General features: G+C 40.2%; 1 protein-coding gene across 4 annotated transcripts in view; it reads right to left on the bottom strand.

Annotated features, from left to right (window-relative positions):
* The window catches only part of PCDH17 (protocadherin 17), a 98522-nt gene that overhangs the window by 83836 nt on the left and 1510 nt on the right, over nucleotides 1–13176 (bottom strand). For all 4 annotated transcript variants that reach the window (XM_068675760.1, XM_068675777.1, XM_068675768.1 and 1 more), the window contains exon 2: nucleotides 9112–12232. In XM_068675760.1, coding sequence (XP_068531861.1) covers nucleotides 9112–11727 — 2616 coding nt within the window. In that variant the 5' untranslated portion in view covers nucleotides 11728–12232. The remainder of the gene's footprint in view (nucleotides 1–9111; nucleotides 12233–13176) is intronic.

The following is a 13176-nucleotide window of genomic DNA, read 5'->3' as shown; positions in this document are numbered from 1 at the left end:
TTTAAACACAGTATATATCTACAAAGCAAGCAAGAGTTTGCAGCTTTGAAGACTTTGAATTGATTTTTAATGCACTGGCTTTCAAAGACTACAAAGGCTGCTCTCTGCTGATAAAGACAGTAAACAAGAAATTGTCCTTTAAATGTTCCCTTTAATGTTTTTCTTTAATTAAAAGTCAATCAAGAAAAAATAAAAAAGCATTGCAACAGTAAAAAAAAATAAAATTAAGACTGATTTTTTTTTAATTTTTTTGACACATGATGCATTTAAGCTAGAATAAAAACTTTTTTGTTCTTGTTTACTTGTGTTACTTTAGGCTTTCTCTGCACTGTAAACATTGCTAATCAAGAACTAAAAACATAAACATGGTCTATTTCTGAACATAGCTATTTTTATTATGCAGAAATATTAAAAATAAAATAAGAGTAAATGTTTTTAAGGTACTGAAGAAAAATTATTTTTAATACCTTTAGATAATTTTAATACATTCCTTTCCTGTAATCAGACCAAAGCCTATTTATGTAGATTAGTTACATCTAGAGTCTCATTTATCCAACCTGTATTTATCCTTTGATCACAAAGCTTGTTAACTTAAATGGTCTTTTATTGTTATGATTCGTTTTCCCATAATTATGCAGTTTAACTGCCTGATTTTTTTTGAATAAATATATGCAAACGCGCCAATCATATTCAGCAGTGTTATGCTAGATGCTCAATGAACTGTAAGAGCCATTTCAATACAATAAAACTGCTTGGAAGTGTTCCAGGGCAAGGACTGCAAATACCAGTAATCATAGTGTCACTAGAACTAGTACAGGCAAATACAAGCGTGTCACACATATATCAATAGACAGTCTGAAACACTGCCTGAAACTAATTTCACATGTCTATCACTGCAAAAACTTACAATGCATCGATCAGAGGTACCACCCACACAACTGAAAGTATGCATTTGTATCTTGTAACAAGAGTTTTGTTTTTCCCTTTTAGAGTCCTCCTTTGGCATGCCATGGAGACTGCAGCATGCAGTCACCCAGCAGCAAACAGAATGTGATTAGAAACTCTTCTGTTATGAGCAAAAGTATTTTCTGAACCAGAGGAACTCTGGTCTGATGCATATATGACAGCCAGGAGAAACGTCCACAGCTAATATGAAATACTGTTCACTTGAAGTATTTATTTGTCTAGATTGCCTATAGAATACAGAACTGAAAATAGATCAGCATGGGATTGATTGTCTTGGGGATTGAAAGAGGAATTGGCTCCTCACCACATGAAAATAAGATACAAACTGATCTTTATGCTGTGCTTCTTTACAAGCAACATTAATAATTGGCTGAAGCAATTCAGCTTTATCTTCATACGTAGATGGACTGCTTTTTTGAGGACACATCACCAGATAGGAAAAAAATAATAATAATTATCATTTCAAGCAAGTAAGAGATGAACTGATTTGATGCTATCCTGTACAGGTAACACCACTAACTAGTTGAAGCAATTCAGTAAAGAAAGATATACTTCTCCTATGACCTTAATAAGCAGGAATTGTATCAGAAGCCTTTGGGACTCAGCTATAAAATATATGACTGATCAAGGAGGTTATTTAAAGCACTGCCTAATATCCTAATTAACAGAGACATTCATATGAATTTGCTTGTTCTTGAATGTCGTACTTAATACTGAGAATTTTATCTAAAATGCTTAATAATTTATCTATTTTTTTCTTGTGGGATTTACAGTAATTAATCCAGAATCTTCTGCAGGGAAGAAAACAAAACAAAACAAAACAAAACAAAATAAAGGATGCGCTAAAAAGACCATGACAAATACATTACAAGGGCTTAGAACACACCCTGGCTATGACTTATGGCAGGCAGTATACTACTCCATTTCATCTAATCATATCAAGAAAAGCTGCAACAAATAGTTAATCTCCTTGCTGTTTCCTTAAAAAACTAACAAATGAAACTCTTACACTCAGTGAACTTTTCCCACAAAATGATTTTGCCACTGTCTTCTGCGTACCTTTCTTATTTTTCTTTCTTTTTATTTTTTATTTTTCCCTATTTAAGTAATAACCTGCACTGCCCTGATACTTTTCACTTTTTTCCTAGATTCTCAAACCCTTTAGCATTAATTTCTCCACTTCTCTTCTTACAGTTGAAGTAGACATACAACCGAAAGCATAAAGCTGTAAGACTATCTGCTGCAAAAATTTGTCCCAACTGTTCTACTCTGACCTTTTGACATCAAAGGATTGCTTTGATACTTTTAAAGATAAAAACGGAGCTGTGTTTCTGCTCCGGTCAACAAATCATTGTTTAAGTTCTTTTCACAGAAAATTCTCACCTGTTGTAAAATACTAGTACTAGTAGCAAAATGTCTTTCCTTTATACGTGCTGAGAATCGTAAATCTTGAAGAGGTATCTCAAGACCTCTGCCATGCATCCTACATGTTTTCTTCAGTAAGAAAACAACAAACCAAATACATACACTTTTTATATGTATAATGAGTGTCTTCTACCTAAAACAAATTTGGCAAGACATGTTAATTTTTATAGGAACAATGAAGGAAAGAGAGATAAAGCAAAATCTTTAAAAATATAAATGTAAATAGTAGTATGTATGTTATTGCTTCCTGAGAAGGAAGATAAAAAAATAAGAAAAAAATGTTGAAAAAAAAAAATTTCATTTGAAAACAAAATCCCAACTGGGATACATGGTCATGTATTGTGACTTTGGATGTATTCTTATTTGATGATAATTTTACCTTCTTAGAAAAGTAAGTTTGTACCTATGCCTTCTTAATAGCCCGTGTTATCTGGCAATATTTTACAGGTACCTAATGATAATTTACTACATAACAATATTTGTTGAATGTTAAGAATAATCTGTATTCCGCACACTTTTAAAAGTTTGTGAAAACATATGAAAATATATGCTCAGCAATATGTTCAATGAAGTCTGATTTCTCCTTTCAGCTGCACACCTGATTATGTTACAGTTTACATCATAGTTATGAAATCCTCTAAATTCCAGTCTCCTCAATTAATGTTTGTAAAGAAGCTGTAAGAAAATACAAAAAGCTAAAGTCTAAAAATAACAGGCCTAATCATACTATTCTTAGCTGCACTCTGTGAGAATCTTAGTCATTTACTCTTGAACCACTGAAATAATTGATGAAGTCAAAATTATGCTATTGACTGATATCTGAGTAAAACCAGCCTTTTTCACCAGTGTGTGTAAGGTTAACAGAAAGCTGACCAAATCTACTGTTAAAAGATAACTGATCAAAGAATCATTCGTACAAAAAACTGGTAATCGCAAATGTATGTGAATTTTCCCTGGTAAGGTTAGGCAGTAAGCGTGAGAACCAAGATGAGGAAAGCTCAAGCAACTTTAAGACCCATTGTGTGATCTAGTAAATGTTGCATGACTTGCCTCATCTTTTTTATTTTAACTTCACTAACTTTTTTCTACTCTTATAATTTATAAAACAGCAAATTCTATGGAGACGTTATTATACTTAATTTATTGGTAATTGAGAATTTCTATTCTGGCAGCAACAACTTCTTTCTTACATCAGTGTTCTACTTCAGCCTCCTAAGTTGCCTTTATCTATATTATTTTTATTGCTTAATATCATAGCATTTCAAAATTCTTTAGATCTCACATGGATTTATATATCAGGAATGATCTTTTTGAAAATAATATTACTATAAACAATACTAGCAAGGAGATTAAGACCAAAACCAGAGCAGCAGTAACATAAAACAGGAATCCAGTCCTGCTTCCTCTGCCTAATTCGGCAGCCGGGGTGGATGCAAGGGTGAGCTCTAGGTTGCCAGTTCTGGTCCCAAAGTACATTGTGCTATAGGAGTATCTTAAGGAAGAATGAGATAATGCTTCACAAAAACATAAAAAAGATTCTGTCCTGCAATTCTTTTCCAGTCAACCCCAATATTACTTCGATGAATAAGTAAACATAATGCTACAGAACTGCAAAACACAAAATCATACTAATTGCAGACTCTATCTACACAATGCAAGCATTCATAGCTATTTTGAGTTATTTTGCAAGAAATCTAATCTTGACAGATTATAATAACTGCCATAATGCATTACAGTAAGGCAATTCTGATATTACATTTGATAACAATCCTTAAATATGGCCCTAGAATATGAAGCTGCAAAATCCAAACATAGAGTACAGACCTGTCTACCTGCAAACATGTAAAATTGTCCCCAAATCTCCCTGGTGCAAAATGTAAACTTCTATTAGCTAAAATGTAAGAGAATAATACTCCTTATTTGCAGCAGAAGATACAAAAATCAGACTTAGACTGATTTATGACAAGAATGTAAAACACTGAGAATGAATGCCACTTTTGTAAGTAAAGTTTTGTGCTTCTTTTTGCAATCAAAGTAAAGCATGGAACAACACTACATCTAAAGACAGGGGAGCATTAATACAAATTATATTTTTAATTCTCTTGAAGACTGCTGCTTCTTATGTACTACCACACACCTGGCAACGAAGCTGCACCGGGGCTTGACAGTAATCTTTTGGTGCATCATAAACATCAGGTGCCTGAAGTATTAGGAATGATGTGTACTTTATCTTAAAATGCTGTAGGACTGGCTGGTACAGCAACTGCAGTGATTCCCAGCTTGAGAGTTTCTTGCAACACAGTCATTCTTTTTTGTTGTTTGTTTAGAAAAAGCTGTGACCACTGCCTCCTTTATTCAGTCCCTTCTCATTCCTCATACATATACAAACCTCTCCAAGTTGCACCACAAGTGAAATAAAAAATAATTTCTAGGATCATCAACAATCTTTGTATATGTATACAGGTTTCTATAACTCTATCATATCACTTTGAGGAATCTTTTTCCAGAACCTATTTATTTAAACAACTTATTCATTTCCCTGTATCCATCCATTCTTTTATCTGTTGGAAACCTGCAGGAAAAAAAATTGTGCCTTGCTCAACCAGGGAAAGATTTTCCCACGTTAATACAAACTGATTAACACAGAACTTTTTGGTAGGAGAGATATGAACATATGTGTGTAAGTTTATACATTTTTCATAATTGTATCTATACATATATATGCTTTACATATACAAATATTTAATGACTGCTCTTCAAAATAAAACAAAATACTGTTTCTCTTAACCAGGTGAGTAGATCAACTTGATGTACTCTCCAGAACAAGATGAACAGAATTTTCCCAGTAGTCTTTAAATTCTAGAGTGAATACACATTATATTTCAGCCATTAAGAGACTCCATTTTCTCCTGCAAATATTTAAATATTTTTTATTGACTCACCCTTTGAAAGCACTGTTTCTAAAGAATGTTTAGAATATGATTGCTGAAGCAAAAAACATGGAAACATGCTAATGTATGGCTGTTCTAACTTCCCAGTTAAACACTGTTCTTCATGCACGTCAACCTCATGAGTACTTGAATCACGAATGGTCTATTTTCACAGACCCTAAGCATTTGCAGCTCTACTATGTCAATGCCTATCTTATGCTGTAGGTATTCAGCGTCCTTGTCTATTAATCCAAAATGTTATATGTACCTATATGTGTGCATGTTTAAACTAATTAATATGGCACTGAATAATTTCATTGTTCATTAATAACATGGGATAACTGCATATAGCCAAATGCTACAAAGTAGTGAATAAACAACAAGTTTTTAAACCTTGTGACTAATGAACAGAAGATGCTTATAAGATTACACAGCTCTAACACGTATCAAGCAGTTTTTTACTCAAGTGATGGTCCTTTGGTGTCAGTCTGAAACCCATAGCCAATGAGTTTAACCCACAGGTGTACATTGATACAAACTGAGCTGTATGTAGAACAAAATTCTATTCATCAGAAATCGGGGAATCATAATACTTACTGATGTTAATAGCCATTACTGCAAAGAAAAAAAATAGGCACTCCTAATAAGAGAAAACCTGGATCTTACTAAGAAAGAAATTATTTATTTGATTTTAAATATTTATAAACTCAGTTGAATGTACTAAGTAATAATAGAACACTTAGTATGTGTATATATATAAATCCATAGTGTATAAGTAAATATATTTATATGTATATAAACATAAAGTTTTAATAACGGCTTCCTGTTACAGAAATCTGCCATTAAACACTTGCCGAGAAAATGAGAGTGAAGGAAAGCAGGTCCATTGTATAAATTATATAGTGTAAGATTATCACGACTCAGTAATATATCTGGAAAAACTAAAGTGAATATTCGCTACAAAACATTTAGCTTTCCTTTACTGAGGTAACAACACCTTTTTGCTTTTTTGAGCTGTTTGGATTCTGCACCTTCACCCTTCCCTCCCCCCCACTGTCTATACCTTTGATTCTAACTGTGCAATTTGCGCTTCCAGACAGAGATTTTCTGGATTGATTAAGGATGTATTAGATGCAGAGAGAGGGCTTATCCTTTACTGTTTCTCTGTAAGTTTGCAGTTTGAATTTTACATGACACAGAAATAAAGAACCAGACAGAAAGTACTTGTCTACATTCTAAATGTACATTCTACTGTCTAAATGCAAATCTTATATAATATTTACTCTAGAGATGGAGAATACAAAATGTATTTTAGTAATACAAAATCATAGCAAAGAGAATCAGATATTCCCATCTAGCTACTTTGAGTCTGGGACTTTCCTGAATAGAAAACTGCTTGGTTTCATATGCTGTTTTGTTTTGTTAATGTAACTACAAAGTACAGCATTAAAAACTACGTTTGAATGAGTGTTCACTACAGAAAAAATGTTTCCTAATCTGCTATCTGCACCATCTATACATCCCAAGCACTCTGTGTAAACATTCAAGGAAAGCAAGAGCAAAACATTACATATGTATGTTCTATGTGAAGTTATGGTAAACATTTCCCACAGTTCCTGTGTTGAAAACTCTTATAGAAACCACAACACACCTTTTTATGGGAGGAAATTCCTCTTAGAGCTTTATATATGTCTCAGGGAAAAAAAAAAAAAAAAAAAAAGTCATGACTGATATACAGTGAACACTGTAAAAAAGGAGTCATATTTTCCATAGGGAGTTTACACTACAATTGAATCTTTACTACTCAGTAGCATCAATACATGAATTAATTGCTTTATATAGACATTACATGGTTGTAGAAAGGTAAAATTTTCTGTCTTTCAGTAACTATTACACTTGTCAGTAGGTTAAAAAACATATTATTCTTTTTTTTTGTTTTCATTATGACCACTCAATTTTACATTAAAAAATAAAAATAAAAAATAAAAATTGACATTACTTAAATATGTCATTGAAAGTTATTTGTCTTGTAAAGCATGAATTATAAATCAAATTATGTCTGGTTGTGTCCTAACCTAAACTTTTTCCTGAAGTGTCACTTTTTGTTAAAATCAATTCCAGATTTTAAGTATTGTTCTGCTCACCTAATTGATAGCAACACAACTTCATGATAGGCATAAAATGGTTACTGTGACACAACTCAGTAGCAGATTGAGGATTATTTCACAGTGACCTTGTACAGACAGATTTTTCTTGTTTGTTTTTTTTTTTTTTTTTTTCTTCTTTTTTCTATTTGTTTTTTTTTCTGTTAAAAGTATTCAATTCACAGTTACCAGAATTTTGGTTACTTGACAATTACTGATGGCCACTTCTACTTAGTTTAAAATGTTAGATGCAGCTGGCAACTAGAACATTCGATGTCCACAGACTGCAGGGTAGGATAACTCAAAGGTATAATGAATTTTCTTTCAATACATCAAGTGTCTACAGTGCAACTTCTTTCCCACTAGCTGCATACACAAAATGAGTCTGTGTCACTTCTGATACACTCAGCTCATTCCCCTATGACTCAGAACAGCATATTAGGAGAACCACAGGACAAAACAGATATGACATTTCAAATATATTTAATAGTCATTATCCAGAGCCTGCTTTCAATCCAAAAGTTAAAAATCACTTTGGAACATACCTGTAGTATTTGAACATTAAGCTGCATTAATCATGAAGTAATATTTTAAATTAAATCAACTGGAGCCAAATTCTGCCTTCACCTTCACTCTGTGAGTTCACTGTTCTGGAATATATCTTCTGGGTTTGGATTTTAAACTATCTGCTAGAAATTAAGTCATTTGATCAGCATCCTCTATCCAATGGTCCAAATTCTGCCATTTCTCAGAGTCACAAAAGTCAGTAGAGGACAGTGTGGATATAACTGACAGCAGAATGCAGCCCAGCTGTAATTTCTAAATGAGCTTTGGTAAAAGACAGAGCACATAAGTCTTTCACTATAAAGCAATAATCAATATTGACTCAGGCTACTGGAAATCTGACTAGTTGTTTTGCTGTTTTATGACAGGATATGAGTTTTGTTAACATTTGGGGGTAGAAAGGAGCTGCCACGTACAATTTTTCTACTTGACTAAGCAAAAATTGGAGGTTGTTTATGGGGAGAGGAGGAGGCAATGGGGCCCCAATGATACTGTTCTGTGTCAAAAATAAATATTTATGTATATATATTCTAAAGAAGGAAATTAAACAAAAAATAAAAACATACATCTGGAAAAGATAGCTCATATTTACATACAGGATTGGAGGGCTATTATATACTGTTGCAATAGATGTCCTCAGTGTGTAGAGTTTCTCCCATGTCACGTTACTACAGATGATATGACTGCTTCAGAAACATCCTCCCCCTTCTACACCCCAAACCAAAGCAATGTGAAACCTGTGGAAGTGCCCACCTCTGTCTGATGATCTTCTGGGAAAATAATCCAAAGTGCCCCAAGTGACCCAAAATTAAGTGCCTACCTGCACTCTTACATGCACCTCTTTTACACTGCTCCATTTCTTTCAGTGAGCACTTACTTTTGAGCCACACAGGAAATGCCAGTGTGACAGCAGAACCAGACACATCAAATGTGATCTGTTTCTACTTTTATTAAGTCCACCTCTCCTTAATGACTTGGGTTGATCTCCTCAGTGATGCCTTACAGCAGATTTCACTGCAGACAAAATGTAAAGTTAAACCAGTGTCTAAAGTGAGGTCCAGGGTATTCTAAAAGTCTCCTACCTGAATTATGGACATCCGGCTCGGGGGAGCCTCGCTGGCGTTAGTCCCTTGCCCTGTGAAGCTGGTATGGCAGCCCACATGTCCCTGGGGTACAGTCAGGTTGTTGGAGGCGGGCTTCAGGTACATCACCTCAGACCTGGGAGAGCTGAGGGGCAGGCGGGTCTGGTAGTCAAAGTACATGGGTGAGGTGGCCAGGGATGGGCTGCTCACCACGTTCATGACATTGAGGGGGCCCCGGCTGTCCTCGCCCTCACTGGGCACCAGCATAATGTCATTCTTGCTGATCTTCTTCTTCTTGCCCTTGCCCCCTCCACTGCCACTGCCTCCTCCTCCCCCGCCACTGCCTCCCCCTCCTCCCAGCTGAGGGTGGCTATACTCAGCAATGCGACAGTTATAGGTTCGGATCTCCTTGTTCTCTCGCTTGCATTTCACAGCAATAGTGATCATGGCAGCCAGCAAGATGATGGAGACAGTGCTCAGGGTCACGATCAGGGGCAGAGACAAGTCCCAGTGTGGTCGCCGGTGCTGCTCGCCATTCACTTGCGGCTCACCAGCCTCAGGCAGGGGCCCTGCCAAGGCCCTCACAATGAGCTTGGCCACTGCAGAGAGGCTGGGCTTGCCATGGTCACTGACTTTTACCACAAGTTCAGCCACAGGGCTGAGCTCCTCCCAGTAGGGGTGCAAGGTACGTATCTCACCACTAGTGGGGTCCATCTCAAAGAGATGCTCCTCGTTGCCTTCCACAATCTCGTATGTGAGGCGCCCACTCTCCCCAAAGTCACTGTCCAGGGCACGGACAGTGCCCACCGGGTAGCCCACCCCGGCGTTGCGTGGCACCTGCAGCTCAGCAGTGTCATTGATGAGGGCAGGCAGGACAATGAGGGGTGCATTATCATTGACATCGAGCACAGTGACACGTACTGTGGCATTGCTCTCGCGGTGGGGCGAACCCGAGTCCTTGGCCAGCACGCGAAACTCAAAGTGCTTTGTCTGCTCATAGTTGAAGCTCCTCAGGGCATAGATAGCACCATTGGTTGGGTTGACAGAGACATAGGTGTAGATGGAGACATCGCCTACGTGCCCAGGCAGAATGGAGTAAGAAACTGTCCCATTTTGCCCTAGATCCGGGTCCTGGGCCAATACAGAGCCCAGGTATTCTCCAGGGATATTGTTCTCAGGCACCTGCAACACATAGAGGTTCTTGCTGAAGCGGGGTGGGTTGTCATTCTCATCGAGGATCCGGACAGAGAACGATTTGGTGGAGTTGAGTGGTGGGTTGCCCCCATCCCGTGCCACGATGGTCACATTGTATTCGTCCTGTGCCTCACGGTCTAGGGGACGGTCGGTGACCACAGTGTAGAAGTTGTCGTAGTTCTCCTCCAGGGTGAAAGGGACGGCTCCAGGCCCACCACCACCGCCCAGCACCCGGCACTGGAGCTGCCCATTCTTGCCAGAGTCACGGTCGGTGACCCGCACCAGAGCAATGACAGTGCCTGGTGGGGCAGCCTCACTCAGTGCTCCCTGGCGAACAGACACAAAGCCAATGGTGGGCGCATTGTCGTTGCGGTCAATGAGACGAACGGTGACTTTACAGTGAGCAGGGATAGGGTTGGGTCCCAGGTCCCGAGCCTGGACATCGATCTCTATAAGGCCACTCTCCTCGTAGTCCAGGTTGCCCTTGACACGGATGAGGCCACTCTGTGGGTCGATGCTGAAGAGGTCGCGGACACGCTCAGGTGCGTAGCCACTGAAGGAATAGAGCACCTCCCCGTTGGTGCCCTCGTCGGCATCAGTGGCATTGAGGTCAATGACAGCTGTGCCCAGTGGTGCATTCTCTGGCAGTTCCACCACATAGGAGGCTGCCTCAAAGACAGGGCTGTTGTCGTTGGAGTCAATGAGGCGCACATTGATCTGCACCGTGCCTGAGCGTGGTGGGTCACCGCCATCCAGTGCCGTCAGCACCAGGGTGTGGTGGCTCTGCTCCTCACGGTCTAATGGCTTCTGGATGACCAGCTCCGGAAACTTTGTGCCATCACCACGGGACTTCACGTCAAGGGAGAAGAGGCCATAGTCATCACGGGTGAGCAGGTAGGTGCGCAGCCCGTTGTCCCCAGCATCTGGGTCGTGGGCGCTGGTGAGGGGGAAGCGGGTGCCCGGCGCAGCATTTTCTGAAATGTCCATGTCCACCTGGTCAGAAGGGAACGCCGGTGCGTTGTCGTTCAGGTCCTGGATCTCCACCTTGATCATGCAGATCTCCTGGTCGTTGGCAAACACCTCGAGGGACAGCTGGCACTTGGCACTGCGCCGGCACAGCGCCTCGCGGTCAATGCGCTGCTTGGTGTAGAGCAGCCCGCTCTCCCCGTCCACATCGAGGAGGTGCGGGGCTGAGTTCTCCAGCACCCTGAAGGTGGACTTGGCGCCGCGACCACCGCCGGGGCCGCCGCGCTCAGCGGGCAGCATCCCACCGCCCGCCGTGCCCGCCGCCAGACGCGCATCGCGGCCGATGTTCCCGATTACCGTGCCCGCTCCCTGCTCCTCCGGCACCGAGTAATTCAGGTTCTTCAGCGACAGGGCGGGAGCCCAGAAGAGGAAGAAGCAACAAATGGAAAGGTACATCCCCGAGCAGGGGTGGGGGTGGCAGCAGCTGCAGCGGCGACCAGGGTTGTCCCCGTCTTCTCTGCCTCCTGTGCGGGGATTGCTCTTCCTCCTCCAACACCGTTCCTTTTTTTTTTTTTTTTTTTTTCCTTTTTCCCCTCCTCTCTCCCCACCCCTATATTTTAAGTTCCTGAACCTGTTGCTCTAAAACATCTGCAGAGACACAGGATGAGAGGCAGCAAATGGACCATGTAGCTCAGAGGGAGGGAGCGAGCGAGCGGGGGGGCCGCGGGGGAGGGGGAGCAGCCTCGGCAGCCTTTCAGCAAGCGCTTGCCGTGCTTGCAGTCCCCTCGCAGTTACTTCGGCTGTCCAACTTCGGCAGTGGGAGGATTTCAAAAATCAGAAAATTGGCAAAAAGGTCTTCTCCTTTGGGCAGGCGAAGTGTTCCAGATCCTTGAATCTCCGCAGATGTACAAAGGATAGTAAAAATAACAATCATAAAAAATCGGCGGCGGTGGTTGTTTTTCTAAAAACGATCAAAAAGATTTTTTTTAATACGTGTATTTATATATACATGGGGAAAGGGGTGATGGCCACAGGTCTGTAAGCAAGGGGAGAAAAGCTTATTTGCTACTCATCCCTTGCGATGCGATTGATAGAGTGAAGGGATGAGAGAGAGACAGAAGGGGAAAGAAGTCTCAGCTTGTTGTTGAAGCCTTCTTCGTGTGCAGTGAGAGGCAGTGAAATGTCTGATTGCACCGCGGGGTTGTTGGTTTTCAGGGAGTGTTTTGCTGCATTTAGAGATCTAATCTTGCATTGCTTGCGGCAGAGAGCTGCATCTCGCTGCCACCGGTATTTCCCCCTCTCTGTCTCGTACACCCTCACTCTTTCCTTCCCGAATCACAAGGCAAGGGAATTAGAATTGGAGGGTAGAAGGGAAAACAAAACAAAACACATAACAAACTAGTGTCCGGATTTGTAGTTTTCTTTCTCTCCCTCTACTACCAGCCTCCCACTCAACCGTTTTGGGGTGGAAAAATATTAAGAAACCCACCAGCTGATCATCATACTTAGCAGTAAACATATATCTTTTAAGAGAAATCACAGGCTGTGTTCAATCAGATGCACACTTGGGTTTCTTTAAGACAGGCCAGTAGCCGCCGCCACCACCACATCCTTTCTCTGTGTATCTATGCGTGTGTGCGTATGCGTGTCTGAGGAGCTGCACTTTTCTAGATGCAGTTTAATTCCAGTTTGCTTTTCTCTCCAGTCAAGAGGAAATCAACAGGCAACCCATGGCTGCACGGATAGATAAAAAAAAAAAAAAAAAAAAAAAAAAAAAAGCGAGCGAGAGAGAAAGGAAAGGACTAAGGGGGTGGGGGGAAGAGAGAAAGAAAGAATGAAAAGCCACCACACACACACTCTCTCAGTCTCTCGCTAAAAGGGAAACAGTCTCTGTATTCACAAGGC

The sequence above is a fragment of the Anas acuta genome, chromosome 1 (genome assembly GCF_963932015.1).
Source record: "Anas acuta chromosome 1, bAnaAcu1.1, whole genome shotgun sequence".
NCBI lineage: Eukaryota > Metazoa > Chordata > Aves > Anseriformes > Anatidae > Anas > Anas acuta.
Note: the sequence above shows the minus strand (reverse complement) of the source record. Positions and strands in the feature narration are given on the sequence as shown.